The 16,342-nt window shown below is 44.5% G+C and overlaps 1 protein-coding gene and 1 pseudogene across 1 annotated transcript; both read left to right on the top strand.

Moving 5' to 3' along the window:
* The first annotated feature begins 338 nt into the window (after positions 1–338).
* kdelr2b (KDEL endoplasmic reticulum protein retention receptor 2b) lies at positions 339–6,285 on the top strand. Its single transcript, XM_056429021.1, has 5 exons — positions 339–604; positions 2,074–2,174; positions 2,334–2,492; positions 3,536–3,788; positions 5,487–6,285. The coding sequence occupies exons 1-5, from the start codon at positions 514–516 to the stop codon at positions 5,519–5,521; spliced, it is 639 nt and encodes a 212-aa protein (XP_056284996.1). The 5' UTR covers positions 339–513; the 3' UTR covers positions 5,522–6,285.
* Positions 6,286–7,286: 1,001 nt separating this feature from the next.
* On the top strand, positions 7,287–12,563 carry LOC130204048 (transmembrane protease serine 3-like; annotated as a pseudogene).
* Positions 12,564–16,342: the final 3,779 nt, after the last annotated feature.

Raw genomic sequence — 16,342 nt, forward strand, 5'->3', positions numbered from 1 at the left:
ATATGGTTTTAGAGTTTGACTCGTTCACTTAACCTGTACACAGGTGTGTCTCTAAACGATTCATTACTGACTTAATTGGCTAAATGAAGTGTCGTTTTAATTTAAATTGATCCGGCAATGTGCTTCGTATAACTGAGATACATTTCCTGGTGCATTTCCTCGTACGTGTGCAACCTAGAGCTGGAGAGGAAGCTCGTATTTACTGTTTTTCTCTCAGAGCGTGGAGGCAGCAATCGTATCGCATAACTTATGCAAATGAGACATCCCGCTCTTCTGATTGGCTGAGCGTGCGGACGGTTTCGGCTCGCATTGGGTGCCGTTGTCTTGGCCACGTCCCCAAGCCACGTCGCGCTTTGCTCGCCATTTCCCCACCTTCTGAAGCCAGAAACGGTCTATTTGAGTGTCGCGGTGTCATTCAACGCTGTCAGACGTAAACTAATCGTTACTTGCAGACACGCGGAGCTCTTTATAGAGTCTTCAAATTGGGTTTTCTGTGCCGGAGCTCCCATAAACATGAACATTTTCAGGCTAACCGGCGATCTCTCCCACCTAGCAGCCATCATCATCCTGCTGCTAAAAATATGGAAAACCAGGTCTTGTGCCGGTAAGTCCGTCGTATACCCTTCACGGTTTGCACCACCCTCCCTGTGTCGCACAGAAGGTGTCTCGTCGTCTTCTCTAGATTAGAAGAACACAAAATGTCTGCTGTTTAACTTATGTCACGTCAGTTGGAGCCCGTTAGCGTCTCGACTAGCGTTAGCCGGCTGGTTAGCAACACCGACGTCAGCTCTCCGTCGTTTCTGACCCTCGCTGTCAGCGTGAGGAACGTGGTTAACCGGTGGCGCGACGTGGACCTTCATTAACCCTCCGCCACGGCAAGAAAAACACTCTTAACGTCCCCTGTGCTCGCTGCAGCTGTTAGCTCACGTTAGCCTCGACACTGCAGCGGGGCCCCGCAACTACGTCAGGTTATGAGGACACGGGGGACCCAGGGGGCCACAGCAGTTGTTAGTTTGCCGTGTTGGGCCTCGTGCATTTAAGATTGTCGAGGGGAGGACGGGGACTGTGCTCTCTCACCCCCTCATTGTTCTCACCATACGTCGCGTTAACCCGGAGTGACCTCTCTGACGTGGCAGCACCCGGTTGCTCACAAGTGTGTCGGTCGAAGATGCAAAAGTCAGTGGCTGAATCTAATATTTCTGAATTGTTTTGCTTGTTCCGGGTTTAGTTTTTTTTGCAGGGAGGGGGGTTGGATGAATTATCGCGTGCTGCCTTATCGTGTTGCCGCTCTGCTGCGATGGTCAAAGGTCAAAGGTCATGGTCCAATCACTGCAGCGCAGCCACACGTTCACCAGAGGTGTCAATGCTGCGGTTGTGTTTAAACACATCGCTCTGCACGCGCAGGCCAAGCGTCAGTGATCTAAACGGTTGCATATCTGATCTATTATAAGTAGACTGTGGTTTGCTGTTATCAGTTATCATCTCCCACACACACACACACACACACACACACAATTGTAGCCTGACAGTTGGTGTGACTGAAGATCCACACAGGGACACTAGGGGAGGATGAAGATCGTGGAGACACTCAAATCGACAACACTGACCGTTTATTGGACCGGCTACGGTCTAAACTAAAATAGCTGAAATGACCCGAACATGATGGTAAACATGCAATTTCAAGTTTCCAATCTCAGTCTTGGCTCTGAAGTGTTATTTGTAATGTCTGTTTATTTTTATTTTTATAGATATGGTGCTGTTTTGCTTAAAAATGCAAATGACTTGTACAAGCACACCAAACCAAATGTTGTGAAATTGTCTGGATGGATCGTCCTCTGGACACCGATGTGTTTTGTGTTCTTTAAATGAAGTGTGTGTTTAATATGAAGCAGGTTGTGCCTTTTAACCACCGCTCCTCCCTGTGTCGAGCGGTTCCTGAGCGAGACGCTGAACTCTCCTTGCTTCCCAGTGCAGGAGTTGAATGTCATATGTGCACGTAATAGATATATTTTTTGTAATGCACCTATCTCTCTGACGTAAACGAATGCTGAATCCCCTCTGTGGTCTCCTCAGGTATTTCTGGGAAGAGTCAAGTCCTGTTTGCGTTTGTGTTCACCACTCGCTACCTGGACCTGCTCACCTCCTTCATCTCCTTCTACAACACCACCATGAAGGTGAGACACTTATCCTGTAGCTCTCTGTGTTGTGGGCTCGACTCCTTTGCCGATCCGACACGCCCGTGTTTGCTGAAGGCGGGCCGTACACGACTCTGCTCCCCGACGTCCACGCAGATCCGAGGAGAGTATCCATCCGTAACGCTCTGTGTCTTCCAGGTCATCTACATCGGTTGTGTGTACGCCACCGTGTACCTGGTCTACGCCAAGTTCAAGGCCACTTATGACGGGAACCACGACACGTTCAGAGTGGAGTTTCTGGTCGTCCCGGTTGGCGGCCTGGCGTTCCTGGTTAACCACGACTTCTCACCTTTGGAGGTGAGCAATACCGTGCGGAGGACACACGCACGCTGTGATGCACCCCCACCCTCTGCCCCTCCTATTCTAAAGCAGAGATGCTCCATTTACACCAGCCAGCTGTCCCTCCGGTTTCATCGTCAGCAGAGTTGGAAATAACGTTTTTCTTTATGTAAACACACGTGTTGAGGAACCGGGTCGAATACCGGTTTTACAGGCTGGGTGCACAAGCTTAATCCGGTTTGATTTTATGCAAAGACGTGGCTCGGTCCTGCTCGTGTTGCGTCACCGGCTCTTCCTTTGGTGACCAAACTGTAGCCGCGCTTTATTATTTTCTCCTCTTGCTCTCTCCCTCTCCGGAGCTCTCTGCCCTTTTTTTTAAAATTTCTTCGGCAACGCCAAGCGAGATAATCAAAGCGTGACCAATATTAAAATCGGTCACAGCAATACAAGCAACATCGCAACGTGATTCATATTCTGCTTGTTTATAAAATGGACCGACGGAGTGACGGCGACTCAGGCTGCTTGCAGAGCCGAGACCGCTGTCATTAAACAGACTCAGATTTCTGCAGAGGGTGGAGGGCGCACATGTTTGTTTACTAGCGAGGTCGTGTTTTTTATTTAGTTTTCTAAGCGATGAGTCTAGGCACGGCAGAGTTGGTCTCAAGAAAACGAATAAACGGTGCAAATGTGGTAACATGTTGGATGTGAAGCCAGTGAAAGGCTTCAAAGAAAAACTGGACGAGGCAAAAAGTAAAGTCTTCATGCAGAACGTCTCCCATGGGCTCGGGTCACTACACTCTCATTCATGGGCTCTCTGCCTCTATTTATTTATTCACGCCAGCTCAACCTTATATTGTCTTGCTCGCCCACATGGTTGTGCTTTCTGGTCATTCCTCTCTCTCTAGAAGTTTGATTAATGTCATTAAAACATGAGTTGTATATGGTTTCAAAGGAATTGCTGTGTGTGAAACACGTATGTTATATTTTTCCGTGTACAGCTGTGACATGGTGCACAGTTTCCCCCCCGCCAACACTCCGTCTCCCTCTTTTGTTTGGCCCAGATTCTGTGGACGTTCTCCATATACCTGGAGTCGGTGGCCATCCTGCCCCAGCTGTTCATGATCAGCAAGACCGGTGAGGCCGAGACCATCACCACCCACTACCTGTTCTTCCTGGGCCTCTACAGAGCCCTCTACCTCTTCAACTGGATATGGAGGTTCTACTTTGAGGGATTCTTTGACATGATCGCCATCGTTGCCGGGGTGGTGCAGACCATCCTCTACTGCGACTTCTTCTATTTGTATGTAACGAAAGGTGAGCGCTGCTGCTTTTTGTTTCATTTGTTTAGCTAAGTTGTTTCCATTTGTTTGTAAATCGACTGAAAGCAGTGAATCGAAACTCGGTAAACAAGCGCCAGTCTTGAATTATTGAAGACCGGAGTACTGACAAACCCGACGCGACTGTTGCTTTTTATTAGTACTTTAAAATGTATTGGTGTAATTTATTATCAGGCTGCAGTGCACAGCTCTCCTCTTTTCTCTTGGTATAATTACCTCAACCCCCCCCCCACACACACACACACACACACAGAACTAGATCAGCATAGAGCGCAAAGGCGGAGACACTGAACACTCCAGTTGAGGAGAACTGCTCGACAACGAACACGTAAACGAAAGCAAAACCTCTGAGTCTGTCGTCCACCTCCTCTACGTTCACAAAGGATCCAACGAGCTCAAACTAAAGCCGTCTGTGTGAAGCGGTCTGTGTGAAGCGGTCTGTGTGAAGCGGTCGTGTCTCTGTTCACCTTGGTTGGATCTTGGAAGCTTCTCTGCTGGCGGACGGGAAGATTGACTTTTGTGTTCATTATTGATGATTATCATTTATAAACATCGCTCTGGAATATAATTTATTTTATTGACATCTTAGGTTTTTCTCCGTTGGAATAATTATAGATTTGACATTAATGTAAAAGTGACTTTGCCATCGTGAACATTGCTGTTGCTGCTCTAGAACCAATGTCGAGATTTATTTAAAATGTAAATAACTTCTAATCCACTTCTGGATGTTTTTGTTTTTAAAAAGCAATGGCTTTGTCATGAAAAAGAACAACGTATTGTAAGAGTAGCTCCTCGTAGTATATACAAGCCTAAAGATACCGTCTGTACTTTAGGCCCGCCGTCATTTGAGCCTGCAATATGCACGGTCACCACTAGATGTCGCTAAATCTCACACGTGTTCATTTGTAAGATAGCCCCAGAGCTTCAGGCAGTCCAGTATTCACAACATTTAAATGAATCTAATTACCTTCTGCATTCTGAGTATGCGGAAGGTTATGTTTTGATCGCTGTGTATTTATTTATTTGTATGTGTGTTATTGGCATAACTCAAAAAGTATTAAACCGAATCGCATGAAATTTAGTGGGATGATTGGTTATTATCCGGGGACCATTTGATTAGATTTTGGGATCGATCGGGTCAAAGGTCATGCGGTGAAGGTATGTGCTCTCCCGAGTGCCCGTTCTAGTTATACTATTAAATCCTGAATGGAATTGGATATGTTCTGCTCTCAGTGTTTTAAAAGGACATTAAATAAATTCACAACGGCACCAAGTCGTAATAGAAAAGAAGAAGCGACGTCAGAAGTAACAACTCTGCTGTTTGAAATGTTTCATGAGATAAACGGAAAATACAAAACACTTATTCTACACATTTATTCTATTTTGTTTACGGTCATTATTTTTAATATTGGAGTTTTATCTCTTTAAAGACACAGTGACATCCAGTAGATTGTTTACCTCAACTAAGTAGTAGAGATGGCTCAGTCAGGTTAAGTTGAGGTCAATACATTTTTCAATGAGATATAGTGACTCAAAATGTGTTCTAGCAAAATGTAAGCGCTATGAAGGGTCCCAGGTTCTAGAGGTCGGGGAGATGGCCTCGGCACATAAATCCGCTCTCTGGTGGACACTGTGGATCTGTCGTGAAACTTAAAGCCGTCTTGTCTCGTTTCAGTGCTGAAAGGAAAGAAGCTGAGTCTGCCGGCTTAAGTGCCAAAGAGGAGTGTTTTGGGAGACTCAAAGAGGGGATCGGAGGGGGGGAGGAGAGCTAGTGGATGCCTCTGAGCCCCCCAACCCCACCCAGCCCTCCACCACTGCTTCGTCCTCTCCCCCCTCCCCCGCCAGCATAAGATGCCTGAGACAGAGAGCAAATGGGAGCCGCCGGCTGCACCGACTGCTGATCCAGAGTCAGCGGGATCGTAACACCTGCAGAGGCTGGCGGTCCGTGGGCTTTTCGGATTTCTGTTTGATGCATCTTACCGTAACTTTTTACAAATATTCTGTATAAAGGAAGAAGAAAAAAATACACAAATGTTTTCTACAGAAAAATGTGTACTCTGAAGTTTTGACACATTGGTGAGCTGGAGATGTAAAATTGCCTTTGATTTGGCATTGTATGATATTGAAGCGGACTTCTTGTGGTGGGATGTTATTGACTCAAGCGTTTGTAATAGTATTTACAAGTGAAATAAATGTGCAGTTTTTTTTGTTTTGTTTTTTTCCTGAATTTTGGTAGGAATTTGTTGAATGGTCAAATTATTCATGTTTTGCTCTTCTATTTTTGACCACTATGCATTTCCATGTATAAAAACTGTCTATCTTAGTTTCCCGTGCACTTAGAGTAGAAATTCTATGTAGTTGCCAACATTTAACATTCTCTCTTCCAGAAAGAAATGTTTTGTTCTACAGACTTTAAAAATTGATCGGTATGATTTTGCGTGAATGAAAGTAAATGGTTGGAAATGACAACATCATTGGCAATGTTTTTTTAATATATATACATATACACACACTTGCATAACCTGTAAGTCTACATCTTTGCCCATTCATTTTAGAAGGCTCCTGTCCATGTCTGAGGGAGGCTGAATTCACTGGTAGTGTGTTGTATGAGGAAAAAAAATGACAAAAGTCCTCAATTGCACACATATGTATGTATATAAATATATATATTTATATCTAATCTAAATATTTATAAACAATATATGTTTTTTATTTTTTACACAATATATATACAATTATATGCGTATGATTATCTTATTTTGAATTGTTTGTATATAAATAGATATTTATTTATATACACACAAACCCTGAAAATAGCAGGGTTGTCATATTTTGTTTGACTAAAAAATAATTTACAGTGAATAATTGGAGTAAACTCATGAGCAAGAACAGCTGATGTGGTGATGTCATGAACGCACTTGAACACTTTAATTTCTTTAAAGAAATGTTAAAAAATGTAAGACAACGCACAGACAACGCACTTGAAGACTTTTTTAATTTCTTTATATAAGAAATGAATTCCCTTTTTGTTCCTCTTTTATCTATTGTCCTTGGCAATTCTCATTTCTGAGAATCACCTTCCCACCCACCCGTTTTGTGATCTCACAGCAGAGCCCACCCACCCCCTTCTCCAATTCAGCCACTTCCCTGGGTGGGAGGGGGTTTCTGTGAGATTCACAGACGTAACTCCTGCTGGAAGTCATTTCTATTTACGGACTCTGGTTCGGTGCTCCGTGACGTCACTAGCGACGTCACAGCACAGACATACATGTCATGTGACAATGTTTCCATGGTGACACTGAAAAAAAAGAAGCAAGCGTGCAGTTCACTTCCTCAAGGCCGGTTGGTCTCAGGGGGTGAAACAGCAACGATGGGTGTTCACCGGTAGGAGGCAGCAGCAGTACACCGAGCCGCTACTGCTGAAAGGGATCCAAGAAGAAGAAATAGAAGTAGTAGAAGAAGAAGACCAGCGAAACATGGCCGCTGTGCAGAGATGGGAATGGATGTAACTGTTTAACGTCGGTCTTGTAACGTGCGGTGCCCCTGCTGTTCTACTATACCAGATATGGACAACATATATCACCACGCTCCTACAGAAACAGCCTCGTGTCTATAATGGCGGCTATCTGGAGACGCCGTGCGCCGCGAGTAGACCGCCGCCGAGCAGTGCGGCTAATGAACCGGCACAGCCGGACCACACTGCTCCTCACTGGACACCTACACAGGGATATGACGGTCACCCGTACGGATTTAGATGCGACTTTCCTCCGTCTCACGGAGGAGGGGGTTTCGGAGGGCCCCCTCCATATGGATTTGACCCCTCCGTCCCGCCATCGGTGTTACGGTTCAACCTGAGACCCTGTTAACTGGCGACCTTCGGTCGAATGCGTCTGTTGTTGTCGTAGTTACGGCAGATGTTGATAATAGCAAGAGAACACGCAGCTGTCCTCGCGAATGCTGCATTGTTGCATTCTACAATTCAACGAGAAACCTTCTCGTATCGTGTCTGGTCTGAACATACCGGAGGAGACGATGTAGAACCACCAGATCAACTTGTGACCAGCACACTGCCGACCACCATGGAGCATGTTGACGTGAACGAACGAGCACTCCACAATAGTGATGGCTCCTCAAACAAATATTCAGCCGTTTCAATTCAAAACGTTTTTAAAGGGCTGCACATTAATGAGGAAAATGTTTGTGTTGTTGTCATGAGGTAAACACAGACAATGTGGACAATAAGGCCAGAAATGGTCATACATGTATGAATATCCAAACATTACACCCATCTGTGATTGTTTACCATCTGTCCATAGACCATGGGCATTGACCACATTAAGTTTGTCATATTTAAAGTAAATAAGTGACCTGAACTGTTTGACCTCTCTGTGTTCTTGGCTGGCCACACAATTAAGAATTCAACCAGCCAAGAACACAGATGTGTCCACATTCTTCCTTTTTTGTGCCATTTCTCTCCTACAGTGCGTCTCATGACGGGCCGGCAGGTCCTGCAGGTGTACAGTCAGGGCCAAGGTTGGCGAAGCGTGTGCAGCGACAACTGGAGCGAGCAGAACACGAAGACGGCGTGCAAACAACTGGGCGACACGTGGTGAGTTTTTCGTATGCAAATGGTTTGCTTCCATTGCAAAGTGCGCGTGTTGCAAATCTAATTGAATGTGTTATTTGAGCCGTTGCGCCGCCTCCCTTGTGTCTGAACAGGAAACCCAGGAGCACCAGCATCCTGGTGAACACCTTGACGTTTTCCCTGAAAAACGGACTGTTCACGTCCGTCAAGCCCGGTACGACCAACACGCCCATCCATCAGGCTACCTTAGACCAGTGAGTAATCTGTCGTGAGCATGTTGACATCAGACCTGAAGTCCTCTTAAATATCAGTGCCTTTTTATGAATCTGTGTGCTGCTGCTGGTAACATCACTCGTAGGTCAAGAGAGACGAACACACAGCTGTTGACAGAGATCTGGTTCTCAGAAGTTTCTATTACCTTTTAAAATAAAAAATAAAAAAACTCATAAAACACATCTCACACTTCTTGTGTTTGAAAATAACTCTAACTTCTCTTTCAGCTCCCCCACTTAACTTCTCTTCTGGCTGGTGTCTGTTCCTACAGTTTCTCTTCATTAGAGAAAGTCCTGTCAGAATTTAATTCATGTGACTTTTTTCTGCTTTCTCATTTTCACCATGTAATGAATTGAAATGCTAACCGAGCTGATCTTGAAACACAATACTGGAAACACGAAGGAGGGCGTTACCATGTTTATTATTCCCTCTCCATCTTCTGACCCTATGAAAGTGAACAGAAGGTAGTTGAGTCAATCAAAAAAGAAGAGAAACAGAGAAAAATCAATCAATCGAACTTTTATTTCAGACCCAACGTCCAGAAAGGACAAAACATTAAATATAATAAAATACATACAAAATCACAAGTACATAGAACTACGAATGGTTTATAAATGTCTCCACAGCTGGGACTTGTAGTGTGTATCGGACTAAACTTGAAACCATGATCATTTCATTTTCGGAGTCATCAACCCGGCAGATACATTTATACATAAGATTTGCTTAAGTTCAGCATGGGTGAAGTTTGGTTTACATGTGACTTTACATCTGACTCATTGTTGGGTCGCTGTTTGTGGTACATGTGCAACTCTAGATATTTGCATTAATGCATTTTATTTCCCAACCACAGGGTATGCAAATCTAGATCTGTGGTAACTTTGTCCTGTTCAGGTGAGTTTGATTTTTTTTAAAGTCACGAACAACTAGCATTGTTTACATTTTGTTTGTTTTACTTTTAACAGTCAGAGTAGGACTCAGGGGTGAAAAATGGAAAATGGCACTGGAGGAAATAGTTTTACACAAACTGCAAAACTCTTTCTTAGCAACATGAGATGATTCCTTCATTCTTTACAACACATTTTAAAAAAATGTTTTAAAGGTTCTGGACAGGGAAAAGAAACTTGTCTTACGTGACCTTTATAGAATAGAAGGTTAGATGAATCGAATGACGACACAAATGGAATAAAAGTTAGATTTTAAGTGGCTGACAGTCGAGCCAATGATCTTAACGGGATACCTTCTGTTCACCAGACAGTGGACAGGTGGGCACTACGGGCCGGATAGTCGGGGGTACGGATGCCTTCATCGAGGACTGGCCCTGGCAGGTCAGCCTGCAACAGGGGGGCCATCACACGTGTGGAGGCTCACTGGTGTCACCACGCTGTCGTCACCGCCGCCCACTGCTTTACTGGGTCAGTGTACAATTTCCAATGAATGTCTCTCGTGGGTGAACGTAATAAACTCAAACCTCCTCCTCCTGACTCTCTCTTTCTATTGTTGGGGCCTTGCAGAAGTAAAAAAGAGCTGAGTCGCTGGAGAGTGTCAGGCCGGACGTATATCGGCACACTCGGCGGTTCCGATGTGGACCGGATCATATTGAACGGAGACTACGACCCGGTACGAAACGACTACGACATCGCACTGATGAGACTCAGCAGCCCAATCACAGTGGGAGGTTCGTTTTATTTATTACTCCTTATGTATTAGTGTGACGTACTGGCCTTGTGGAGTCTGGAAGGGCTTGTGAGGAGTGCAGACTTTACTCTACTGCCCTCTTGTGGTCTCTATGTCAAACAGCACGCTCTAACTTCAATTGTATTGCCAATTTGACAAAGCTTTTGTTCAAGGTTATAGAGAATAAAACAATAAGGAAAGCTAACATTATCATAATGAAAGTCCTTTCCCTGTCCTTCAGAGGTCCGCAAGCCAGTGTGTCTCCCTCCTAAAGCCTTTGGCCTTCCGGCCTCAGCCTCCATGGCTGTGACTGGCTGGGGATACCTGGAGGAAAATGGTGAGAAAGCACCCCCCCCCCTGTCATCTTCATCAAGAATACAAGTCTCCTCTCTATAACTGAGTGTTGCATCCCTCGTCCCCTACAGGCAACATCTCTCCTTCACTGCAGAAGGCCTTCATCCCTCTGATAGACCAGGCCAAGTGTTCCAGCCCCACCGTGTACGCTAGTGCCATAACCCAAAGGATGATGTGTGCTGGTTTACTGGAGGGGGAGGGGGGGGGGGATGCCTGCCAGGTAACAGTCCACCGATGCAAAGGAAAAAGATGAATATTATCAGTTTTAGAGTGTTTTCTCTTCAGGCATGCAGTTCAATATTAGTTTGAGTTTTTGTGAATGGTCCAAAAATGATGTTTTCTTTGGATACTCTGCGCCCGGGAGAGACGGCCCGGCGTTTACTGCAATGTGGAGGAGATGTTGAACTGGATTCACACGGTCGTTGAGGTACAGAATACTAAATGATGCGCGATTGTGATGCATTACGATGCGTTCAAAGCCCGCCCTGATTATTTTTTTAACCAACCCATCCCCTCCAGAAAACCCCCTGAGGGTCCTCCGTCGTGAAGAGCAGCCTCCGCAAGACCTCGGACAGCCTGTGAAATGAAAATCAAGTTTTTTAATTCAATGTGGCTGACAGTAGAGAGAAGGGAAGTTTAACTGTTGATCACAGCCATATGCAAGAACACACACACACACACACACACACACACACACAGACAGACACATTTCATACACAACTTATTACAGGTGTTGTTTGGGCCCTTTCAGGTTCTTATCTCAGGGGACAACTATATTTATCTTCGGTTACGTGTCACTTTTACAATGTTGTAATCTGACAGACTCAATTCAATGAATAATGCAATTTTTTTTAAAGAAAATAGTCATTGGTTTTAAAGCGATAACACAACCTGTTTAGGGTTGGAAGATGTTGGACCTTCATTACGTGCTGTGATTTCAGGTGTGCGATGTGTATTGAGCGTTCATACTGTGAGCTGTGCTAATATCAGCTTGAGGGAAACTTCAGGTTAATATGACCAATATGAATAATTCAAAGTCCAGAAGCCTTCGTTGGTGCTCAGTTCAGTTGATCTGAGGTGTGTCTTGATGACAGGTGAAAATTCACCTTTTTCAACAGATGTGCTCACTTCCTTCAACAAATAAATAAGCACTTTAAGTGGAAAGTGAGAATTACTTGACCTTGCCGTATGTACAGATGATTCAAGTTGCTGGTCAGATAAAAGCACTGCAGACTACAATTTAATACACAACAGTTATGTTTCATAGTGCCTCCACAAGAAGTGGCCTTTTATTCAGAAAACTCTCACCACGGCCAAACTACTCAACGTGGTTGTCACCGAGTTTTTCCCTTCTGTTTTTTAAAAGCTAAAATGTAGATAAATATAAGTTGCTAAGATGTAATAGTGAGGAACAATGATTATAGTACGTTTTTATTAAAATGTGTGCACTAAGCAAACACCCTGTCATTATTTCTTTTATTTGAATCATTCTATTTGGCGAAAAATATTAAGAATACATCTCCCCATATTTTCTGGTTTATATATATATATATATATATAGCTCGTCTCTGGAGATCTACACCAAATGTGTGTAAATTGGGACCTCTTAAAACAGTTTACGTGAGGATATATTTATAAAAGTATATAACTAAATATTTATATATACATATTCATGTATAAATACAAATATATATATACATTTATTTATATATTAAATATATTATTTATATATAAATAAAAACAATTTCTTTCAAGATTTGGAGCTTGCCAAGGTGGCTGTTAATATTTGACTGTAAATATGGTACATTGTGTTCATTTTATATACCTGTAAATAAATTGTAAATATAATAAAGACATTATTGTGCATCTTGGCAATTGTTTGTCACACAACTGTACATGTATGTTCTCTCCCCCATTCAGTAGAGATGCACCGATCAGGTTTTTTGTGCCGATCACTGAAATCAGTATCTGCCGATCACCGATAATACCGATCACTGAAATCAGTATCTGCCGATCTGATAATACCGATCACCGATCACGGTGTCGATTGAAGCATTCTATTTATTGTGTAGCATTATTGCCTAGGACTATGAGGAAATACATATATAAAGCAACTCAAACATTAAAGAAATTACAAATTTCTTTAAACATTTAGGACTTTTACTTTGAAAAATGTCCGAATTGATACATTAAAATTGTTTGATTGCTATTGGGGATTTCAGATATGTATGGAACACATCTGCATTATTCATTTCCTGGAACTCTTGGGGAAATCTATAGACAGGACTTTTTTTAACATACAAAAGTCAGACTTATTTTTATAAACTCTTCCTTGGTAAAGTAAAACTGTTTTAATGTTAGCATAATTTAAGCTAAATCTCAGAAACGATCTATAAAGATACAAAATCAGTTCATTGTTTACTTTTATATGCTAGTGTATGATTTGTCGACATCTTATTTTGAAAAACGGATGTTTCACGTGGTTCTTTCCGCTAACTTTGCAAAACCGGATGTTGTCACATAAATCCTTCCGCTAACGTTATCAAAACCCTCGCGCGCTCATGATCGAATGTGTTTACCGTGAACATCAGTCTATAGGGGCTCAGACATGCGAGAGTCGGCTGAGTTGACCCAGAGATTCAACTCGGGGGACGGGGACGCCGCTCGGTGGTGAGGATCCCCTCGTGGACCTCTCACTCTGCGGCCCTCGCGGGGCGCATAGTCTCCGTTGCGGTGCGCGGCGATTGAAACGTCTGATAGTTCTCGCAGATGTTACGTCATCTGATCGATCGGTTTGATCGGCCGTTTTGAGAACGCCGATCAAAACCGATAATGGCAATATCGGCCGATATGGATCGGCGCCGATTAGATCGGTGCATCCCTACCTGTAAATAACCCCTTAAAAGGTTTATTGTTTTGTGTTGATTGCCTTATTTTGTATCTGCTTTATTGGTTTTGATGTATGCCTTTTTATTTTGTATTGTTTTAATGATTTTGTATATGTTTTAATCTACTTCCGCTTTGAGCTAAATTTGACTTTTATTTTGAAATGTTAGAAGGAAGCGCACCTTTATTTTGTGTTAATATACAAACTTGACGGTACGGCTAAATGTTACGGACGGATGCGCATTTTATTTAAAGTTTGATAGTTTTAATGGACCCGTATGAGGCTAACGCTCTTACGGTGGTGACAAGGAGATATTAATTAAATTGTTTTGGTTCATGTTTCTACAACGGAAGAAAAGAAATAAAGAAGTTCACCAGCAGTAAAGTCTGACGCCGATTGCAGATAACTGGCTTCAAGGTGGGAGGGAGACAGCCAGGGGGCTCCCTGGAGAGGGCCAACGAGCTGAACTGTTTTTTCAATAGGTTCAGTTCACAGCCCTCCCCCGTCTCCTCCACACATCACACCTCCCAAACACCTCCTCCCCCTCTGTCCCCTGCTGAGCTGCACATCCACCGAGCCCTCAATAACAATGGGCTCCTCCACCCTCCCCCCTCTCTCTGTGACGACTGACCAGGTGAGAAGACAGCTGGAGAAACTACACCAGCGCAGAGCTGAAGGTCCTGATGGCATCAGCCCCAGGGTCCTAAAGACCTGCGCCACCCAGCTGTCTGGTGTCCTGCAGCGCCTCTTCAACCTCAGCCTGAGGCTGGGGAAGTCCCGTGCTGTGGAAGACGTCGTGCCTGGTCCCTGTCCCAAAGAAGTCAGCACCATCTGGCCTCAACGACTACCGACCGTCGCCTCACCTCCCATGTGATGAAGGTGCTGGAGAGGCTGGTCTTGGCCCACCTCCGGCCGCAGGTGAAATCATCGTTGGACCCTCTGCAATTTGCTTACCAGCCTCATGTGGGAGTGGACGACGCCATCATCTACCTGCTGCAACGAGCTCAGTCGCACCTGGATGGAACCGGTGTCTCTGTGAGAGTCACTTTTTTTGACTTCTCCAGTGCATTTAACACCATCCAGCCACTGCTGCTGAGTGAGAAGCTGCGGGTGGCCGTGTGGACGCGTCCACCATCTCCTGGATCACTGACTACCTCACAGGCAGACCACAGTTTGTCAGAATGGGCCGTGTGCTGTCTGGAACGGTGGTCAGTGATGTTGAGCCCCACAGGAACTGTTCTGTCTCCTTCCTCTTCACCCTGTACACCAGTGACTTCCAGTACAACACGGAGTCATGCCATCTGCAGAAGTACTCTGATGATTCTGCAGTGGTCGGGTGTATTAGGGATGGACGGGAGGAGGAGTACAGGGCAGTGGTGAGTGACTTTGTAAAGTGGGCCGATGAGAACCACCTGCGGCTGAACCTGGCCAAGACCAGAGAGATGGTGGTGGACTTCAGGAGGAAGGCGACAGCTCCTACACCTCTGAGTGTCCTGGGAGTGGACGTGGACATGGTGGAGGAGTACAAGTACCTGGGCGTCTCCATCGACAGCCGACTGAACTGGAAGGCCAACATCAACGCTGTGTACAAGAAGGGGATGAGTCGACTTTTTCCTGAGAAAGCTTCGATCCTTCAACGTGTGCAGCAAGATGCTGGAGTTATTCTACCAGTCGGTTGTGGCCAGTGTGCTGCACTTTGCCATTGTCTGCTGGGGAGCAGCATCGAGCCGGTGCCACCAGCCTCCTTAACAAACTGGTTAGGAAGGCTGGCTCCATCATCGGCTGCCAGCTGGAGCACCTGGAACAGGTGGTGGAGAGGAGGTCGTTGAAGAAACTGGTGTCCATATTGGACAACCCGGACCACCCTCTCCACCACCTCCTACAGGGACAGAGGAGTACTTTCTCCAGACGTCTCCTCACGCTCCGCTGCCACAAGGAGAGATACAGGAGAACATTCCTGCCGACGGCTATGAGGCTCTACAACAGTTCACCTCTTGCCAGATCACCCTAACCCTTCTTATATTTTGTGTTTTGTTTTTTTATTCTTGTGTGTTGCTGCTACTGACTCGACAAATTTCCCCTTGGGGATTAATAAAGTATATATCTATCTATCTATACGGGGATCCGTTACACTACCATTCAGTGTTACTTTCCTCCCAAGTGTTACACATCCTCTGACCCAGAGTTAACCAAAGGGAACAGATTGTCAGGAACGTGAAAATAGCGAGGCCGCGGACCACAGTCGTGTGCCTCCACTGCGGTCAACTCAGCCGACACTCGGATCTCCGTGGTCAACTCAGCCGACACTTACATTTCTGTGCAGCTATAGACTGATGTTGACGGTAAACGCATTCGATTGGGAGCGCGCGAGGGTTTTGATAAAGTTAGTGGAAGGATTCACGTGACACAACATCCGGTTTTGCAAAGTTAGCGGAAAGAACTACGTGAAACAACATCCGTTTTTCAAAATAAGATGACGACAAATCATACACTAACATATACAAGTAAACAATTAACTGATTTCGAATCTTTATAGATCGTTTCTGAGATTTAGCTTAAATTATGCTAACATTAAAACTTTTTTACTGGACAAGGAAGAGTTAATAAAAATAAAACTCAGACTTTTTATGTAAAAAAATTCCTGTATATAGATTTCTCTAAGAGTTCCAGGAAATGAAGGATGCAGCTGTGTTCAAGACAGTCCTTATCCTGGAAATCAGACATATCTACGGTCCCAATTGGGAGATATTTCAAATTA

This window comes from Pseudoliparis swirei, chromosome 13 (assembly GCF_029220125.1).
Source record: "Pseudoliparis swirei isolate HS2019 ecotype Mariana Trench chromosome 13, NWPU_hadal_v1, whole genome shotgun sequence".
Taxonomy (NCBI): domain Eukaryota; kingdom Metazoa; phylum Chordata; class Actinopteri; order Perciformes; family Liparidae; genus Pseudoliparis; species Pseudoliparis swirei.

Bases quoted from the DNA above. Each gene is read 5' to 3' on its own strand.
- kdelr2b (XM_056429021.1), top strand. From the start codon at position 514: ATGAACATTTTCAGGCTAACCGGCGATCTCTCCCACCTAGCAGCCATC. The intron at 605-2,073 runs GTAAGTCCGTCG...TGGTCTCCTCAG, and splicing joins GAAAACCAGGTCTTGTGCCG to GTATTTCTGGGAAGAGTCAA. The intron at 2,175-2,333 runs GTGAGACACTTA...TGTGTCTTCCAG, and splicing joins TCTACAACACCACCATGAAG to GTCATCTACATCGGTTGTGT.